A 22,587-nucleotide genomic window follows, 5' to 3' on the forward strand; every position below is an offset into this window, starting at 1 on the left:
TAATTTGAAACAATAGTAACGTTTCATTTTACACACGTACAAATGTTTACATATTTATATACACCATACATTCATACAATCTGCAGTCCAATAATGATCCACACGAGAGGATAGGAAAAGCATCAATGAATTTCTGTGTGACCAGATCTTCTCATTCATCGTTGGATACAAAAGGAACATGGTTTGTTAAAAATATTCATCTTCATCTCGTATGTATAGATACAAACGTAATTACGAAATGTACTGCAGTCCCTCAAACGATTACTACATCCATTTTACAGTCAGAATAAATGGCATCGACGATACAACCTACCATAACTGGGCAAACTTATCATCATAATTCCCTTTCGTATTGCAACGATCAAACGGATGCGAGCACCTCCAATTTTATTGTTTCACCAGCGAAAGTAAAATCCTACGTCAGGCCTACACACCGTGCGCGACGTCTCCATTTCAAAGTAATCGTATTCCGGACGGCCAATTTCAGCAAGACAAAGTGGGCGATATTTCGAACGGCCTATCCACCTCTTGACAGAAATTACACCACTTGAAACAGGAGTTTATTTGCATACGCGATGGTATTAGTAGCGAAAACGATCCGTTCCGAGAAGTGGAAATAAAATAGCATTAAACCAAGAAGGAAATAACGGTAGACATATAAGACGCGGATAGTTCCACAACGCGGTTAATTTAACACGAATTTATTCACTCTCGCTTTTCATTGGTCGATGTCAGACGTTCTCTTAGGAAAATCATAAAATAAAATGGAAGAATGATTGTTTACGATTTTACAAATATTGTCAAATTAACCTCATTATTAACCTCGATTTTTACGAAAACGGGGGCCTATCTAAAAATAAAAAACGCCGGAACAAATATTTTTTGATAAAAAAGGTCGGTACCGAAGTGCATCAAAATCGGTAACCCACAATTCGTGCCCTTCCCTTGTAAGCCATCGTCGTTAATAACCGCTTAGGTGTGGTCCATGTAACGTTGAACATCTAAAGCCATCTGTTTAAACTTATCCACGCCATCTGCGAATTCGCGATTGAGAGACAAACGAGTTCGGAAATTATTGGTTCGTATTATTCGCGCTCCGTAAGACGGTACCGTTAACGCGAAGTATCAAGAAGACGTGTCGTCCCATTTACCTGCCAGTTAATCAAGCTTTAATAAGGACGTACGATCAAACCGTTTAATAAACATTAATACATAGTAGTTGATCGTTCGATCACGTCGGCGTGTATCAAAGGTTTCATCGATCCCTGGCGTTACAGATTCGCGTTTACAGGGCCGTTCGCGCTCGAATAAGAATAATAAATCGTAACTACCGTCTGTTATCAAAACAACGTACGAAACAAGATGTGACCGCGGTGCACGGACATCCAACAGAAAAAGACAAACGAGGTCGCAGGATGCAGCTGATTGGCGATTCGCGACGTATTGCAGCATAAAGATTTTCGTATCAGTGTGTGGCAATTCACGTACAGCGCTATGCAACAATGGTTGCCTCTCGAATGATTATAAACAGGCGTCGAGTGAGGTTTGAGTGGAGTGATTTTATGTGAAATTTTAATGTTAAAATTTTAATACTTTATCTGCTGACAATCTATTAATAGGATTTTTAATTTCAGTGTTTAGCTTCTATACATATAGAATTTAGGCACTGTGTTGTTGGTAGAAAATTCTTCTCTAAATTGTAGACTGTCTCTAAATGAGCCGGTAGATAAAGTGTTATGGTGACCAATAGAATTGATTTTGAAAATTTTATGAAACTTAGGAATTAGAAATTTTTAGTATTTAGTTATTATTAGAAGTAGGGTATATATATTAGTATCTAATATTATCATCATACTTACTAATTCATGAGACTGTCTAAGGTGGTACTGCCTTACCTGAAACATAAGAAAAATATTTAATAAGGATCAATGTTTCTAGAGGAATATTCTACTTGTGAATGAAACAATGCTTAATAAAAACTGTAAAAGAAATCGAATAATAATTATTATATAAACCTGTCGTTTTTCTGTTTTGTCACGGGTACTGTATTGTAATAAATAATTTCAAATTGTTATCAGAACAGTTGATGTATACTGTATTACTGTCAATGTATTTTGATCAACTATGGAACGAATATAGAGCATACTCGCATCAGGGTCCAAAACATCTTGATTTAAATAACCAGTTTAATACGTTGATACAAGCATTCCAGCCTTATACGTATAACGAAGATATTCATTAAACAAAACTAATAAAATGCGAAGTGAGTTGAGTCACTGATCTCGCTTACATCCAAATTGAAAGTAACGCAATCAGGTTTCTAGTGGCGCAACTTCTTCCTTAAAGACGAGTTTAATTGCGAATCTTTTTAATCACACCTTTACCGAAAGAAGAAACTACAACTTTAACAAGTTGCTTCTCGAACTTCGCGTCTTCGAGGTTCGCATACAAAATATTCTAACTTTTCAAATAAAATAAAATGAACTTTCTCTACTTTTATATTGTTCGTGTGTGACAGAGGAAAACATGTTCGTGGGTTCTGTAATTTAATAAATGTCACCGAAACGAAGTTGATTGCACGGTGCCAGACCGTACCATTGTCATTGTCATCGACGTCGACCCATTTTTCTTCGATCACTGGCCTGTTAATAAATCTTCTGCTATACAATGGGCTGTTCGAAAATGCCTCGACATGAAATCGTTCGTGACTTTCCTTCGTGAACGCAGTCGCCGCGTTTATTCGACAAAACAAAAAATAAACTGAAAAATCAAGACGGGAATAAATCTAAAGAAAAATGTACCGCCCACCTGTAACGACGTCATGTACGACTATAAAACGTGTTTATCAACGAAAAAAATATAATATCAGCGAAATATCAACGAAAAAAAAGTACAAGTAACCTAACTTCACATTCGTACCTAATTATTTTTCTTTTAATTGGAACCTTGCACAAGTTCGGATTAATTCACGTACATATACTTAGAAAAAGAAAGTATTCTCTCTGTTATCTGTTGATACGTACTCGCGAATGTAATTATACGTATAAAAGTTGTTTATATAAGCACTCGAATGAAAATATGCCTCTGACATTAGATTTGTGAATCAACGATAATTTACTCCAACTTAAAACAGAAACTCGTACAGTCTCGCGTGTTTCCTCGCGAGCTTCACGCTTATCGAACATGAGCTTGCCATTCATAAATGGCAGTGCGCAAAGTACATTGACCTGAACGTGTGCCTTAATCGTATATAACGAATCTCTTTATTGTATTTACATCTACTTACATATCTTTAGAGTATTTGCACTATTTTGTGCTAACTATTGCAAATTTTATAGTACATATGTTAATTCCACTATTATCACTACTAATGGAAAAAGATAAATTGATATAATTGATAATTGATTATCACAATTGACAATACCTAATTTTAATAAAAAAAAAATAATAATGCTAGGTGTTTTCTTATTGGCTGGCATTCATATTCGAGATATGAAAACACGCTTAAATTTCTGAATGAGATTTATTTAAATATTCGGTTGCGAGGAGTAATTTTGAGTGTTTGGTTTAAATTCTTAAAAATTAATGGAGACAGAAAAAAATAAAAATGAGACTTATATCTAAAATATATGTATATGTATAAGTACGAATGACCAATTCACTTCATCTCATGCACTTATTACAAAATCGATTTACATCATGATGAAAACACTATACACAGACGAGACTAATCGATCACTGATAAGCCTAGATAAAAATAGGTTAGAAACAATAATGAATTCTTCTTGACAGAAAGTTAACATTTTTCATTCGCGAGGAAATATGGACTTTCTACGAATAATGCCAGACTAATACACAGTTATTACCTAATTATCATATCTCTGGTGTGCAAATACTTAAGTGGATAGTTGACGTTCATTCAGAGATGCGGTGAAAACGCTGCAGGGAAATCATAGACTTCGAAGTGTTACAAGAGAAAATGCATAACACAAAAAGAACAGTTTAGAATATGTACAGTACGTGTTACTTTCAAAATCGTAATGTAATAAAAGTGTCTCTTAGAAAGGGAAACACCATCGATCACTACAATTCTAATATCTAAACGAACTATATAAAACTTTGTTAAAATTAATAGATATTTCGAAATGAAAATTACACCCCAGATTCAACGTAAACGGAATCTTCATTGAAGCAACTTTCTTCCATTATATCAACGAATCATTTTCAAATGAGATCGACTAGGAACGCCCACGCAGTATAATCAGACGAGAGGCGAGACAAGATTGAGTGAAATGCTCAGGGTGATTATCTGTCAGCTTGTGTAGCATATCTTCGAAGATGAACGAGGGAAAGCATCTTGCTTGGAACAAAATTTCAATGGTGCCCCGATAGCCTCGGATAAGGAGAAGAAATCGCACAGCGAGTGATAACACATTAACCTGAACGAGAAACCGAATAGAAGCGGAGGACTTTCTAGAAGAAAAAGTCGCGACCGAATTCGCGCCACGAGTTCCGCGAATCGCCATATTTTCACTGCGTTAACGAGCCAGCTAGCTTCCCCGATCCCGATGATGATGCATGTCCTGACAAATGGACGAACAATGACGCTACCTGTTTCTAACGCTTCCTGGGTTTCAGTGATTACGCAAGTTAACGACTTGCCGGCACTTGTAGCGCAGCATTGGACCTCGTTAACAAATTCGAACTCGAACACTAAAGGAACGAGCATGGTTTCGGGGATAACATAAACGAAAATAAGGTGGATTATTCTTATGACGAGTGAAGCAAAAGAGAAAAAGGTAAAAACGTAATAAAGGAAGTATTTCTACTTTGCTCTACATACCAGGAAGATTATCGACCTCGTTTTCGATTATTCGAGAACTATCGAAGGAAAAGAACACTTGTACGTGAACTGTTCACGTGACAAATTGGTGAGATCCCATTTTTTGAATTTTGTTAAATTTTAGTTTCGAAGCACTCGACTGAGTCGTAACATTTTGTATAATATGTGATAGAACACGGAGATTTACATCTCGGAATAAAAACTAGAATTCTGCGAATATTAATAAATATTTTCTGTGATGTTATCGATATTGTTGTACTATAAATGTCCATTGTATGATTTTCAAAGTTGCAGTATTGTTCGTTGGAAATGGTTCTTCTTCCGCTACAAGAAGCGACTGCTAAATTGCTATAATACCGTACATTCTCCATTCTAAATAGAATTACCTACCCGTAGAAATTAACGTCCCTTGCTACACCACTAATTACAAATAACTGTATCTAAAATTGACCGATTCCATTACAACAACAATCAAACGGCGTCAGAACCGAACTCAACCTGTTGTAACTGTAATTAGGACCTAACTTTTTAATAAAACACAATGCTATGTTAATTAAATTTAATTTATAACGGTAATTAAATTCTAAACCTCTTTTGAAAACCCTTTATTTGTGTAAAATAAGATTGATAGTTCATTTCGTACCTACTCTATTTTTATACAAGTTTTCAATCACCTAATTTAAATAAATCAAAAGTTAGCAATGTCGATAGCTTCCTCTTCAGTCTTTAAATTAAATTATTTCAACATTATTCGTTAGTTTAATCTCGATTCTGCGATTCTGCTTCAAGCAACATAACCCATTTGAAATTATAATGTTGATTTTAATTCGAAGAATGATATAATTTTATGTTACAGAACACATAATCCATAGATGAACGATACACAGTTATTGTTCTTTAATTAGCTTAGACACATAACTGTCTGACTATTGCGTAATTATTAGGAGAGGATTAAAGCTAGAATAAACAGGAAAATAATGCTATTATAAAAAGGATATTGAATTGTTCTTGAATAGTAATATATCCATGTGAAAATTCATATCGTGAGATGAAGTCGGGCGAAAGTCGAGTGAAAAAAAAAAGACTAAAGCAATAGACATCGAATGAGAACCAAAAGAACCGGCTTGCAGTAAGCTTGGTGAGAAATCATAGACACGGATGAAAAATCACAATCCACTCGATTCCCATAAAAAATTCTCTAATATAAATCGAGGCTCACAATGTTCATTTGTCTTCTATATATATATATATATATGATCGAACGTGTCAAACGTTCAATTCTCACACGCAATGCCACCAAAAACAGAGTAATTACTGTAATTACGAAAGACGGATTCCCTATTTCCACGTGTCACCCAGCTCGCATCTGTATCTCAATAGAAAAGAAACGTCCACGAGAAACAGGAAAAGGGAAACGTGGCAAAGAAATGTTCCCAGTGAAATCGCGATTACATAAAACTAGGCAAAACGGCTAATATTCATAATCCGCGGGAGTGTATTTTCCACGAATCACAGACGAGCGATCTAACGAGGAAGTGCGCCGTGTGGGCATCGGCTCGCGTAGACAAACTCTCGGTAAACAGGTGTTCTGAAAACGTAGCAGATGGTGGATGATGGGAACCAAGTCGGAGCAAGTGAAATCGCGTCAAGACACATCGGTTACAGGGAGATTCCTGTGATCGAGAATGTAATCCAAGTTTCCTGCCTTACGGTCGAATCGTCCTATGTATTTACTTCAGCGAGAAATTAATGATTTTTCATCGACATGAATTTATCGGGGTGCAAATTGACTACAACATTTTTTACATTAATTTAATATTTACTTTACATTACTTTGCATTTGCTTAGATGTCTCTCTTTATACTTCTCCCATTAGGGATGCCATTTTCAATTTGTGAAAATAACCTGAATGAAAAGTAATAGTTTATTTTAACGATGATGATCCAACAATAGTAATCACACGAAGAAACGTCGAGAACCACTGTGATAAGGCGATAATGAAATAAAGATAAGCTACCCAATGTTACTGATTGAGAAATATGATTCATTATTTGATAGAGTGACGTTGCAAGTGGACGATTAAATAGTTAATGAAGCAGAACGATAGAGATCACAACACTACCCCAGCTTCAACAACCGAGAACACCGAATCCATATCGCCAGGAAATTGTTCTCGTTAAAACAAGTACGCCAATTTGTCAAGACACGACTGAGAACGAAATAATCATTGCCCCCTAGTTCATAGAGACAGCTGAAATAAGTACCTATCTTCTAGCTCGTTGTGACGCGAATTAAGCATGCAAGGGCCACGCGTACACTTGCGCTTCGGGAATCATTTATTATCTGCTAAGCAGCATAAATTATGATACTTAAACACCTGCAGTGGGCGATCAAGTTATTACGAACGCTTCAAAATTACTGGATACTTGCAATTTAGTTAAGAGTGGATGTGGAAGCACGGTTAAAATGATACCTTATTTTCTTACAAAATATGTTGTTATATTTGTAAAATTAAATAAATTTATTTAAATTATAATGATATGTAATTTTCCACGCGTATACAACTGGTGCACCGAACCTGAAACGTTTCAAACACAAACACATAAAGAAGGTATTACAAACTCATGTAAAATACAAAATCCTAAAACCCCATTTGAAAGATCCTTTATAATGAAACTTCCAGTACCTGCTAAATAAGCCTCATTGATGAGTCCATCAAATATCTCTGGAATGAAACGTAGCGATACTGCACTTTGTCCCAAATACGTTACTTATTACTACAAAGTCATACTACTAATCACACGAGTATGCAAATTTCTCAATCATCTTTATCATGTAAATTCAAAGCCTATGCAAATGTGATTCCAAGTCTCAGCCTGGCCCCTCCTGGTCCCAACCCTATCCATTAGCGTTCGCTTCGAAACAGTTGCGCACCGCATTAAGTTGAAGTGCAACAGGAAAGCAACTTATTTTCTCCCTAAGTGGAGCCGTGCAATCACGCCCGTACCGACCGCTCTGCTTCTTGTTTCACTGCGCACGCTTTCAGAGTTAAACCAACCCTTACGACACTCGGTGTGTTCCGTTACAACGGTGATTATCGACGCATCGGATCGCAATTCTGTACCGGAACAAAGCCACGGTTATCTCTCCGCGAACAGAAATATCCAACGAAAACACAAGTACACACAGGCGCTAGATTAACCGTATCCCGAATGCATCTTAATACCGACGCAGCACGCAAAAGTGCATCCAGATACGGTATCTGGCCACTCGTAATTAAGTACTACCGGTCGGAGCCAGAGGACCGGAAATTCCGGCCTTCCACGGCACCGTAGGATCTTTTAGCCGGGCGATAATTACAGCGCAATCAGCGATTGAAAAATAATCCGGCTACCCCGACCGTGCGCGAGCATCGCGAGGAGGCTAAAAGTAAAAGTGCTCTCGGCCGATATCGTTCCAAACCGAGGGAAGGAAGTAAGAACCGTACAACAAATACGCATTAACCTTGAGAAAGGGAAGGGCAATTTGTAGTTACTTAGCCAGGAACGTGTGACTGCGTGTGCGCAATTACCGTGATATTTCCGCGTACAATGGCCATTGTAACGGAGTGGAAAGGTATTAATTCGAAACGTGCCTCGAAATATTTTCCGAATTCTCTCTGGTTCCCAATAAATAGTCGACCGCAGAGTTCGTGCTTATTGTTGCATCAGTCGAATCGATACGTGAAACGTACTTTTAAAATGTAATCACCCTCCCTTTCCACGAACCTTCCTCACCTTTCGAACGAAGTCATTGTACTTATACCAATTGTTGTCATATTTTAATGAAAGGTTCGAGTTCTGACACGATTTCGTAACAAAATATCTGCAAATAAAAACATGGACATTTCTCTTAATTTTATCTAACAAACTACGATTCTACACAAACTACCTTCTATTTCATGAAATCTCCACGAAAGATCTACATCCTTGTAACGCCATTTTCTTTTTATTTCTTTTTATTTTAATAACAGCTTTGATAGACCAACCATTAACTTTAATGTATGTATACGTTAAATGGACATGCACCAGGATACCAACCGAGCGTTCGTCAGAGTTTCTTTTAAATTTCAATTAAATTTCACGTAGTCATCCCATTCCGTATAATATTTTCCAATGGATCGGCAAGTGACGCGCGAAATTCGAAAGTACGTCCCCAATGGGACCAATTGACGAAATTTACACTCAGCACAAGTTACTTACATAACTATCTCGCAATTTACTCGGGAGAAGGTTAATAATACGATATCTGCGCTTGAAAATGACGGCCTCGAACCTCGCTTGCGTATTTCGCGTGCATCTCAACCGCGGGAATGGCAATTTACCGAACAAATTTCAAATATTTATTCGAGCGGAGTCCTTTTCCTTCGATTGCGAAACTGCAAGTTTCGTCAAGCAACAGGTGACCTAACGGTGAATACAATTTCAGAAAATTGACGACAGTATGACACATTTACGAAGTGTGTATACGGCATCCTTGCTTTTATAAAATTGAATTGTTGAGTCTACATGCAAATTTCTTAGATTGGAGAGGCACAGGTGTCTGTAGAAACAATTTTAATTTACTAAAAAAAAAGAAATTGTTTTGCGCATACCTCAATATGCTTTACATTCACACAAAGTTTCGTTTAGATAAAAATATTCAGGTTCGAAAGCTTTCCTGGTTTGACTTTTTTTTTTTTAAAATTCACTTTATACGAGCTCTAAATAACGTGAAACATCCAAAGAGTATTCGTTTCCGCTTAAAAATGAAGTTGCGAGACCGAGAAGGTTAAGCGAGAAATTGAATTTGAACGTGTTTCTGGTCCGCTCGGTAAATAAGCTGTACGCCCTGTGTTTTTCGAGAACAATTACAAAATATACGGTGGTCTGTTTAACGAACCGTCAAACGTGGCTGAAGCATGAAATTCATACGGCCCCGGCCCGCCTCGCCTAGAGGAACTGTCGCACGCGATGCGGGGCATAGAAGCTCGACGCTTGTTTCCGTGACGATTCGCAATTTCGACGCGAAAATAACTGCGAACGATTGCGAATTCGACGTTCTTCCTGCGAACCAATCGTGTGAGTTACCAAACCGTCGTCCACGTGACGTTACGCGATTACTGTGTCAGATAATGAATCGTGATACCGCGAATGGGAATTGATATGGTGCTGGTTGGTGCTTGTGTTAGGACAAATAGCGTGTTTGTTAATGGGATCGAATCACAGATGGGCAAGATTTTATTTCGAATAGTAGAGGACTAATAGTCTCAGGAAAAAACCTAAACTCCTTAACATCCTGTGCGATGAATTTCAATTGTATGTAAGTTACACAGATATTAAAATGATAAAAAAATCTAATAAAGTATACGAAAATAGGAACAAACTAATTACAACACATTTGAAGCTGATAAATAATACAAAGCGGATAAATAATACACTAATCGTCCCTACTACCAAGCAAACTATTAATTTACCTCGAACTTAAATTTCAAAATTGCAACCTAAACGTTAAATGAAACATCTTCAGAAAAATTCTAGATAAGTATCTAGATAAAAAAAAAAACTGGAACACTAAACATCCTCATTCGATAGATTCGATCCTCAAAGTGGGTGACGATGACGCAGCGGGATAATTAATGGCTGTTCGTTCGCGGACGAACAGGAAGCGGAAGAGGCGACGCGCGCTTCAAATGCATTGGCTGCAACCCGTGCAGCCACGTGCATGTACACACGAATCGGAGATCGAGCGTACGAGCCGCGGTTCATCGTGTTCATCGGACCTCGTGCGGTACCGCACGCACGTTCACGTTATGGCGTACTGTTGCACACGCGGCCAACCGGGTACACGTGTTGACATTGTATCTGAAGTACATCGCGGAACAGGGTCGTTTCTCTGACTGGCTTCCTAATCCGGTTAAACGATGGCGGAGAGCAGCTCTGCGGCTGCTTCTTCGGCTGCGGCTCAATCATTCCTCCTCCAAGACGTTACGAGGCCGTTCAACCGCCTCCAACAGTGGATGCACAGCGAAACTATGCATCTAGTTTTACCATAACCTCTGTTACGGGTAGATATATCTATTCTGAAAAAAAGTAGGGAGCATTACCAAATAAATGGGATGAGTACTTTTTAGCCAGCTGAACCACGACAGGCCTGAATTCTTTTCTTTGGGCAAACAAGTATCCTTTTTGGGTGTCTCGAGTTGTTTGGGATTCAATAAATGTAACTGGATTAAACAATTAGCATGTATTCGTGAATTTTAAGAACCACAGCGATATTCATGGGAGAAGTAAGTAGGTTAAGTAGCCACCTCAATGTACCGGGTCCAGAATTTTGTTCATTAAGGAATATATTCTTGGTGTTGTTTGGAATTCAATAAATGTAACTGAATGCAAAGATTGCAGTATATTCATGAATTTTAATAATCACGATATTTATCGACAACAAACTAATATGGCAAATGAGTATTATGAACATTGTTTCTTTGGATAAGGAGAATATTTTTCATGCCTCTTATATTATAAATTTTAGTAATAAAAATGATATTTAAATAAATATAAATAGGATAAAGCACTTTTGGCCATCTCAACCTTCTCGATTCTGCATTCTTACATGAATAAAACCCGTTCTGAATAATTGTCCAATCAAGTAAATCACTCAACGTTTTCATTAGTCATCCATTATACGAATAAAACTTTGCCCATCTCTGCTTTACGCTATTGCACCTTGAAAACCAGCCAATCGTGAACCTATGTTTACGTGAACTTTCTTTTTTGTTTCGTAGGCCTCTGTACTCTCTCGAGGTTCGTTCATCGAAAGCAGTAACATCCTGTGAAACATGTATACAAAGGTTTCCGCAGGAAATGAGAAAGAATTAACAGACTATACCATACTAATATACATCCCAGAATTAAGAAAGCAGTCACAATGAAGTCTTTGTTTTCAAGATAAAGTCGCTTAAAATTTTAATCTAAATCAAAACGTGCGCAAAGGAAATCATGACGGAGAGGTAAAATTAGTGATCGTATTCGTTCTCATATGTTATCGTGGCCTCCTTATGTGGACGGTTTATTAAATGAATAGGAAGATGTGGTTTTAGAGTTTTTCAAAATTAAACTTCTCATAGTCTGGTAATTAATGATGCGCGCGAGACGAAATAAATCTCGATCTCGTCTCAATTTCGAGATGCGATTCGAGATCGAGATTACTTGTATTCGTTCGAGATCGATATCGAAATTTAGCATACCGAGATTTGAGCGAGATCAAGATTATTTCAAAATCGAGACGAGAATAAAACAAAATGTTTTATTATATTGCCGATCGCCAACACATATGACTGTTGCGCTAACAAACGATGCCACGTACAATTTTGTTAACATTATAAGCCGCTTCTGCTTTCAGCGAAAGTTCGCTGCGAATAAGATCTTCAGATATAAAAAGTGCAAAAGTGTAAAGTGTAAGTGCAAAAGTGTAAAGTGTAAAGTATTTAGTCATACCTTTATAGCTTTTTGTATCGTATTTGAAAAAACTCTATTCTGTTTTACTTTTGATTAACTAAACGATACAGTGTACAGATTACAAATTCCTATCTCAAGCATGAATCTCACTCTTTGTTAACTTTAGATAACTAGCTTCTTATAGCGTTACCTTGTATACCAATTTGCTAACTGTAGGTGTTTAATAAACCTAATTACATACCATCCATAAGTATATACCATCATGGATACGTAATAACAAGTACCATGTTATAAACATAGCATGTTACGTACCTTTAATCTAATCACTTAACTGTACAACGTACAATAATCAACGATTTAAAGATTCACGATTTCTCTAATCAAACGGTAGATAAAACCTCCGAAAAATATCGCGTCGACGTGTAATGAAAAATCCACAAATTCGTAATTGTATTCCGATCAAATGAAATAATCAAATAAAGCATGTCGAGATAAGTGTGTTCCCAATTTCCGGTTATCAACCTTGATAAACGCTTCTTTTATTTCCACGATGATCGTTGTTTCAAAATTCCATGCCCATTAACTATTGCGACGTTGAAGGAGTGATTATGTAGTTCGATAGATCGTTATCGCAATCTCGATGAAAATCGCTAGTTTTTAATCCAGCATGGCCAATATTGCATCAACAAGGTATATCGCAACAATTGCAACACACTCAGCACACGTGATGGATTATCTTTAATTACAGCTGTTGTTTCGCTAGTCTACTACGATACCATACACCATAGTCGAATTTCTTGGAAAACGAAACCTGGCGCGAAAGAAAATGATATTTCACATTTTCGAATCGTTCACACGCGCAGAATGATACCGCCGCATCGATATGCCGCCAGATTAATATCTCCCGCACATGGTGCACTATGCAATCGACTGAACGCTTATAGGCGCCAATTGCATACGATAAGTTACTTTGTCGAACGCCTATAGGCGATAATTGCATACCGTGAACGATTACGTCCACCACCTATTGGCGCCAATAGCAAGTCACGAAGAAAAGAGACAAGTTACTTACGATACAGTTACGATATAAACATTCCACACGTGTAGCACGCATAAGGAAGTGTGACAAATACGGATTCGATAGCCAACAGTTTCTTAATCGTAAGGTATGAATGTCTGAATTAGCCCTAGGAGATGAAATTTACACTGACCATTGTAAATTTGCATTAATGCTTCGGTGCAATTACCGTATTCAGAGTCAGTTGCCGAAACGTCCGTGGCAATTTGCAAACACAGCCTGTCCAGTTTGAGATAATAGAGCACAACGACGTCGTTCGTCTTGTATCTTCGTTGCCGCAACGTAATACCACGATTTGCGGGGAACTATAGGTTTCTTGTTTAACATGAAACGGTATCCAGCGAGATCCTTCGGTCTTAATAACGGCGAAATCGTAGTAAATTGTAAGATGGCTGGAGATTACCGTGCAAAGCGTTATTCTTTCATAGTAACGGGAATCGAATTGCTGGCTGCAGGTTGCGTGTCATTCCCATTCTGCTAATTCCGTTTTATTCGCGGCGAAACATTAAAGACCGTCTCCTCGCTACGCTACTTCGTGGAACAACTTTGCTCCAACTAGTTTCGCATCGAAATTGTTGAAACTTGAATGAAACGGTGTCGTTGAAAGTATTCTAATATTTGAGAGGTCTATTATTATAATAGTGACGTTTTTTTTTTATAATGACGTACCAATGCACAGGTAGGAAAAGAAACGAGAGGAGTGGAAGGTTGGAGAGGTCAGCGAAGCGTGCCTGCGAGCATCCGCTTCCGCAGGATGTACGATTGTCATTTTCTCTTTTTAGGCTTCGAACGCGCCGACCATCGCGATCCATCAATAATTAGTTTTCCAAATCGAGAGGAAATAACCGTTCCGCGAAATCAGAAACGATTCATCTATTAATAACAAACTCTAAACAATCTAAACTTTTTGCAGAAATAAAGTGCAGATGAATTTGCTGATGGTGTGTATCCATAAATTATCGTGAGAGCCATTGTTGTAGAACCTGAACAGTTTCCATACACTTATTTTAATATTTTAATCTGGTGTTTGACTTTTCACCAGATATAATGTTTCTTACACACTTTGAACCTGGATCACATTGAACTATGTATATTCGTATTTTTCATTGGTGCTAAAAAAAAAACTATCCTATTCAAACCAAAAATAAATTATATAAAACTCTAATCATTCATACTTTTGCTGAGACATCTGAACAACTCTAGAAATGTGCAAGAAAATATCGACGTTTAAAGTAACTCCTTTCTCTACTAACAAATAAATCATACACGTGTTTAGCGTTAATCGAATGAAATCTTAAAGAAACAACATGTTGAATTAGGAACGTGAAATTAAATAATACCGAGGCCACCTTTGAAATAAACACTTTATTCATCGATCGACGTGTGTCACACACTCAAACTGTTCTCGCAGTACGCGTCAGCGACGCTGAAACAAAGGAAACAAAATAACATCCGCTCGGCGAGATGAATCTATAGTATTTTTATAATCCGACACAAACAAGTCCATCTCGACAGTTCTCGGTGTAAATGCAAAACACGTTAAAAAGTGGTATCGAAATGAAATTCACACCTTCCTGTCCTTTGAAGAAGGACAGTACGCGTCATTGCAAAGATCATGGTGTACGAAAGCGATACACGCGATCGAGTTTCATCCAGAATACATGTGTGCTTAGCGCCGTAATCTTAGATGCGTACAATCTAATCAGACATGTAACCGAACACTCGACGATACGCGAAAATTTGCACCTTGTTTGCGCATACAAATCATTCCGTGTCAAACTCCACCAAGATCCAACGCCATAGTCGAATGACTTTCTCCAGAAACAAATCAACGGAAACTACGGGTTCCAAATTCATTTCTGAATTAGAGTACTCTGAAATTCTAATTAGTTAGGAAGAAATGGAAGGCGATAAATAAAGAACAATGTCAGAGTCTTGTCAACCATTATTAGGTACGTTTCGAAAAGTGAAATTAGATTCAAAAGTTATAACAAGATGTTCGTTACAAATTATACGTAACTGAAAATGAAGTCCTGGCGTAATTACTATTCAAAAATGATTGTCCCTTGTGAATAGTAACGTTAGCAAAAGAATTTCTTGGAGGTATAAATATATTACCAATTACTTTCGAGTTTTAGACCAGAGTAAATTTATCGACATCCTTTTGGCACACCGTTACTTTAGCTCATTCGGGACGAACGTCCAACGTTTACATTGACAATGAGCGTGCAGTGTAAATGTACAGCGCCCGTTCTGAATAGGTTAATGCGATTGTACGGAATTGCTATGCAAATATTCGTCGCAGAAGTCAGTTCAGCTTATCCAGTTACATGGATAAAGCGTACGAAATTCGAGACAAACTTATCAGCAAGCTATCGATAAGATACCAACCAGATAAAAATATAAAACTTACTACTTATAAATTTCTTACAGAATTCATTCTGACCATTTGAAAGACTCAAGTTAAAGTTGTAGGCACGTGCCAATTAACGAAGACGAATAAGACGTTAAAGTGAGTTCCAGCGTATCACGTTGATTATTAGGAAAAATAGGAAAAAAATGCAAGAAACAGATAAAAGTGAAAAAAAAAATGAGAACATGAAGAACGATAGGGGAATAAATATAAAGAAAATGAAAATTTTGAAAAAATTAAAAAACAAAAGGGTTGACGATGAATACAGTGAAACATGACACATAATATAAATAATCCGATGCGACGTCATTTTCTAATACTTTTCGATACAAATTTTACGCGACACGCTTCAAAGTGCATATATTCATGTATTCAAATTTGAACTTTCTACATCGCGCACTTATCACGAGAAAAATTCTCAAAGATTGGTCTGCTTTCGAGCAGTAGAAATAATTCCACGGCTCACCCTGCGCAAATATAATATCTTCTATCTTTTCAACTCCTCCCCCGCCCATTATCCCTTCCCCCAAGATTCCATCAACGCGTAAACTATGCAGAATGAAAGCAGTAAAATGTAAGCGCAAAGAACACCCTGTCCGCGCTCCACATCCCCTCCCTCCGCGCGCTATCAACGCACAAATAAACTCCCTGAAATATAATGCAACGGATTTTTTCGACTCGTGCTTGGTCCGCCGGTACAAAGATCTAATGAGCGGCTCGATACGAAACACCTACGTGCTTGGGTCCCGTTTACCCGTGCGATCCTCCAGCTCCTCTTCGCAGTCCCATTAATGCTCGAATTACTCGCGGAGATCTCGAGAGCCGCGGTCGAAGCTTAGCGAAACGTCCGTCGCCTCACTTTATTAGGCGATCGGCGATCTACTGCCACGGATTGCCGCGTGTGCAGCATGCAAACGAACCGCGGTGACTATTTTTTCTTGAATTCCCCGAGGTGTCCTCTCGCGTTTTCCTTCTATCGCGAGTCCTAACGCGCGCGCTAGCAGCCTGCCTCGCTTTGTTGAGGTCGCAGCATAGCTGCAAAACTCGTTCCCCGGGATAGAACACGGTCGCAGTTATCTCGACTCGGAGCGGGAATAAAAGGGAAAATAAAGGGGAAGAAAAGGAGTCAAAGGGAGGGAGACGAGACCAGACGATACACTTGACGCCGAAGGAGCGCTGCTCAAGAGGCAACCTTTCCCGTGGTTCTGCGATACCGCGCACCGCCTAGACGGGCGAAAATAATTGAACAGGGATATTCTTTGCTGTGTTTGTAGTAGGACTGTTATGTCTATTTTGTTGGGGACTTGCGAGTGGGAAGTAGAAAAATAAATTTAATCTATTTTGTTTGCTCTTAACGCGGGGACTACCAGACTGATACTTGTGCACACTTCTAAGACACTGAAACTTTCTTTCGAGACAATTGGGAAGTCCGCAATTTAACAGTTGTCGTAGTACTCCCGTTTTTACTCATCCAAATTCAAGGATTCTATTCTGATTTATTTTCTTTAACATCTCACCTTCGGAATCAATTTTCATACGCTGTCAGTGAAGAGTTTTAAGTGTTAGCGTAAATTCAAAAATTCAAAAATTCAAAAATTTTTTGTTCATTTAAACATATATTCGAATCCAGAATAACTTATTTATTAATCAACTTCTTTTGTTTGATCATTGGTCTATATTCGACTTGTAACTTTGTTCTCCATTTCGGTCACTATACAGATAAGCAAGTGTATGACTGTCCCGAAAGCTCGGTTGCTGTCCTCTGGCTGGTTTTATTTGAAAGAAAGCGGAACTAAATCGGAACCAAATTCACGTGACCGTGTAAATAGGAAAGAAGATAAAAGTCACGAGGTAACTGTTTTGTTTTTGTAGTAGGGCAATTTCCGTTCTGATTAAGTGCTGGCGGACTTGATGTAAGTAGGACTGGTAAATAAAAAAGTAAAAAGTAGTCAAAACATTATGCGTAGTTATCGCTTGTGCGCGTTAACGAGCAAAAATGTAAAACACGATGATGTCACGTGTCTCGTTGTACGTCTTCGAGATTCTCGTTGGCTTACAACTGGTACAGTTAATGTTCTCTAGCGAAAATGTACAATTTCCTAATGACACCTTGGAGAACGGAAGCCACGAAGAATAAGGCAGCGTGTGCTAAATTATTTGTTAGGACATTTACGGGGATGATAAGTGCAAAACGAAGGATGTTCGGCATAATGAAATCGCATCTAGGTTGAACGGGGACAGCTTTCTAGGATCTTCTTTCGCTCCACTTTGACAAAAAGCTGAGCCATTTACCAGTGAAAGTATTGCGAGATGGCAAGAAGAAATATTAGGGAAAATAATACGAACTGTTTTGTACGGGTACGATTGTTATGTGGATGGAAATTCAAACCTGGATCGAAAATTTTTAATAAAATGCTAGCAATCGGTTGTTTAAAAAATTATAATTACAAATTATAAGATAAACTAATAGTTCACTTAACAATTGTTCACTCGGTGTTTATGTCACTGTGTTTATGTCACTGTTTCAATAGGATTGTGAGGGTGTCCCAACCTAAGTGATACAGAGCTCTAACTACAAAACTATCGGCCGAATGAAAAATTTCAATTATGGAAATTGCATGGTAAAATGGGCCTCATGTTTCAGCGCGAAGGAATTTTTGTTAACTTTGTTATTTAACGTAATATGATGGTCGAGTTTCGTTTTTCAAATGAAACTATATATTTTTTTTTTATACCATGCGATAGTACTTTTCAAGACGAATTCATTAAGCTTTAATGTATTTACCCGATTTTTATTAGTTTTCAAGCTACAACGCTTCAAAGTTTGCTAGGCTGGGACACTGTCTCTCAGATACCCATCTCCCTCGCTGTCAGCCCATTCTTATTTCTTTTGCCCGTAGTTTCGGCCGAGTAGCCCCGGCCACCGGTGTAATATGATCCTCGCCGATTGATACGCTTCTGTCGAGTGTTTTTATTTTTTCTCGGACCTCTTTCTCCTTTCACTATCTGTCCTTTTCTACGTTCGACGCTCGACTCGAGTCAAGTGTAAACACACAAAAACCTCGAGTGTCAATATTTTGAGTCTCCGATTTTGCATGCCTCCTTCAGTCGTTTAGCGTATCTTCGAATGTGTTCCCAACAAACTTCGAGTGTAGAGAAGAACAGCAACATGCGAAAATGGCGGCCAACACCGAGATTATTTCGGTTAGACAATATGTAGTAAATAAGATGCGAATTACGTCGTGTTTGGTCTCATTTTAATCAGAAAAATGTCAGGAATACGATGGTAACAGTTTTACAAGAAAAACGGTAATAATAAAAAAAAGTTTAATCGTTGCATTAGCATTGTCTCATCGAGATATCCGATCCCGGATCATGTTACTGTCCATTTATCGTAGAGAAACTTGTGCATTTAAAGAGACTGTTGAATTGTATATGTATACATTACCTAATCGTTTGTTGTATTCACTATTTAATTGGACTGTTAAGACTGCACTGATTTACCTGAAACACATAACGAAACATAACATTAGATAATTGTATCGTTTGCATAATGAAAAAAGATTATACACTAGCTTCAAACATCTATCTGCAAATATTATATTAACAATATAATACTTAGTAATAATGTGTAAAGTTAAATCCTGATTGCTAATTATAAGAATGAACTTAAATGCAGAAAGTTCAATTGATATTATTAATTCAAATAAAACAAAATTGCTTAAACTATTTTATCAAGTCATGAATTAAAGTAACGTTAAACTTGCTAACGAATACTCGTGTCATTTTAATAGAGTTACAATAAGTACGTCTACTTTCCGTCAAGATATTTTATTTATGAAAGTGTAGAAACAATCTAGCTACGTGTAGTGTAATTTAAAACTAGATATGCAGAAACGAAAATTGTCCAACGAATAGCAATTTCAAGAAAGACTACATCGGAGAAACTGTTCCAATCATGTATGACGTTACGTTTGTTACTTTCGAAAGTAAAGCTCTGATTTCAAGAAATTGCAGTTAAAATGCAATTGCTCTACGTTCGTAGACCAACCGTCATTGCAATAAATGACATCCCAAGGAAATGAAAGTTCATACACAGACAGCTTGTTCAGTTTTGTGTTTCCTTTACAATTTTCTGCTAGATTAATTAAGAACAGTGCTCTCGGCATACATGCGCTACAATCTTTTTCTTCTCGTTTCTATAGAAATTTCTATGGAGATTGTTATAACAGTGTCATTAAACAAACTTAAATTGTCTTACGGTTTTGTCCTATCGGCTTAATTAATTTATTAATATCTATAACTTCAGATATTACTACATTTTTAAAAGTTCCTATCAGCAGCATGTTTTAAAATATTAAAGAATAGAAAACAAAAGAAAAAGTAATGTCTTGAGAATTCTATCAACCTTCGCCCTTTAAACATTCCATCATCCCTAAACAATTTTAGCATTAGAACGAAGCTATAGCACAACCCACTCATTGGAATCGTTCTATACGCAACAATTATCTCATATTTGTATCCGAAAGCATACGAGTTAAACAATCCAGAAGAAGCGTCAATCCCTCGATGAGATCGGCCCGTTGTCATAACTGGGAACAGAACCACGCCCAGGGATAACAAAATTGTAGATTCGCCAGGCATAAATGGGAGTTTGCGTACAACGATCCGCGAATACAAAAGGTTCGAGACGCAACGCGGTTCAAAAAATTGACGGTTCCGACTGTGGGCTGGCACCTGGCCATGGCAGGATGATATACATGGTCCACGCCGATTTATAATCGGAATAAATCATTCGGGGAGGGCGTCGAGCGAACTAGGAGCAACGATTTTCACCGGCGCGGGTCAACGATCTAGAAACGAACATCGATCCCTCGCCGCGGCCTTAACGAGTCGCGGCCCGATAGAGGAGAACTTCCTAGATCCCACTCGTGTTCGTCTCTATTAATCCTCTAGCCCGTGATAGTCGGGATTGTTGCTGATAACCGCGGCCGGACATACACGTACACGATCGACCTAACTTGTTCTGCACGGCCACGTGACGCGCGTAGGCCTGGAATAAATACGACGTGTGCCTGGACGAAGGAGAGCCGGAAAGTACGGAAGAACGGAAAGGAGGGCAGAGTGGGAGGGAAATAGGAAGAATCGGGGTGGAGAAATGGGAAATGTATTTCGAATATTTTTCTGGAATTTATAGAGACCTATAGTAACCTTGGAAGATTAATTGTAATTATCTTATCATCTTATGTGTCAATGTGTTTTCTAGATTGTACTTGTACACGTATGCACACTTCGTACGTAGGACAATTTTGTGACGCACCTCTTAGAGTGGAGTTAAATTATTATTTTTTGTATTGTCTTAACTAGAAAAGTTTTTACAAACTCCTCAGGACCTAGAATTAAATTGTTAGTTTTTCCAAAATCACGTTTAATTTGCACGCAAGTATGCAGACTTTTAAATGCTATTCAGTTAGATATATCAAAATTGGAACAACAGATTTCTTTGATCATGCATTAACAAGGAAGAACGATGTATCTTCTCTAAAGGTATTCCTGGTTTCGATTTCTGAAGAAGCTTTGAAATATTTTTTTTAAATATTGACGATATAACAGCTGAATGTCTTCAACAATATTGGCGATGTAACGATGTCGATAAACACATTTGTATATATAGATATAGATTCCACAGTATATAGATTCCTTGCATATTCAATTGCTCGAAAACAAGACAAGAAATAGAATATGATAGAGAAGCAAGGGAATAGAGAGCAGATTAATGAGAAAATGAGAAACATTGATGAAACAGGGAGAGTAGAGCAAGGAGGAAGTAAACGAGGCGCGGAGACTGAGGAAACCAGAACGGGAATACAGAAGAAAGAAAATAGAGGAAAATGAACGTGAGCCGAGAGAAAAAGCTGTAAAAAGGGAAAAGAGAAGGACGACAGGACAGGGACGATGATTAAACGTCAAAGATATCATCGATCAAGGAAGATCGATACAGTTCCCAAGACTGCCAACAGCCAGTAATGCAGACACGTAGTATGGGTGGAACAACTTTCTCGTTTTGCTTCGTAAAAAATTCTTGCTAAGTGCGCTCGATTCGGAGACTCGTTTAAGGAGTGCATATACACCCAGGACAAGTAAAAATGAGATTTTTGTGAATTCTCATTGGCTAAAAACTGGTTTTTTAATAAAAACTCGTTATATAAATACTTTTCGTATCTTTATTAATCAAGTCTGAATGAAGAGCTACTAAAAGAACAGCTCTAGAACAACTCTTGTGAAGATCAGAACATCTTCTATATTTTTGTTTGAGAGAATTACAACATTGACCAATAAAATACTAGAAAGAATATTAGATAAAAATATATAAAATTCTATTCAAAATTTCTATATAATACATGTTTGTATTCAATTCATATTTGACGCATTTCATGTATAATATTGAACAGTTTATAACTAATTTTACTTGAGACATATGAACCAAATTCACATCCAATTGTCTGTTTTTTATATTTCCCGTGGAACAACGTAGTTCTAACGATACATTCAATTTGGAATGTTTTTAAATGAAATTTTTCAGATAATACACGTAAAAAATAATTCACCAGGGATTATGTAGCGACCCTAAATCTTCCGCGTCGTTCCTTCTAGGAAACTGTGTAGAAAAAGTTTCCGTAACGATTGTTACGTAACTCCGTCGCGAACGCATTAGCAGGCCAACATGATTTATTACGCGGACGTAATCTGTGCGATATTTCGCGCAGCATCTCTGACC

General features: G+C 37.7%; 1 protein-coding gene across 1 annotated transcript in view; it reads right to left on the reverse strand.

Annotated features, from left to right (window-relative positions):
• LOC128889743 (uncharacterized) overlaps positions 1-22,587 on the reverse strand; it is an 89,342-nt gene that overhangs the window by 32,416 nt on the left and 34,339 nt on the right. The window contains 1 exon segment of the mRNA XM_054147668.1: positions 1,860-1,895. Coding sequence (XP_054003643.1) covers positions 1,860-1,895 — 36 coding nt within the window.

The sequence above is a fragment of the Hylaeus anthracinus genome, unplaced genomic scaffold, assembly GCF_026225885.1.
Source record: "Hylaeus anthracinus isolate JK02 unplaced genomic scaffold, UHH_iyHylAnth1.0_haploid 11997, whole genome shotgun sequence".
NCBI classification, from domain to species: domain Eukaryota; kingdom Metazoa; phylum Arthropoda; class Insecta; order Hymenoptera; family Colletidae; genus Hylaeus; species Hylaeus anthracinus.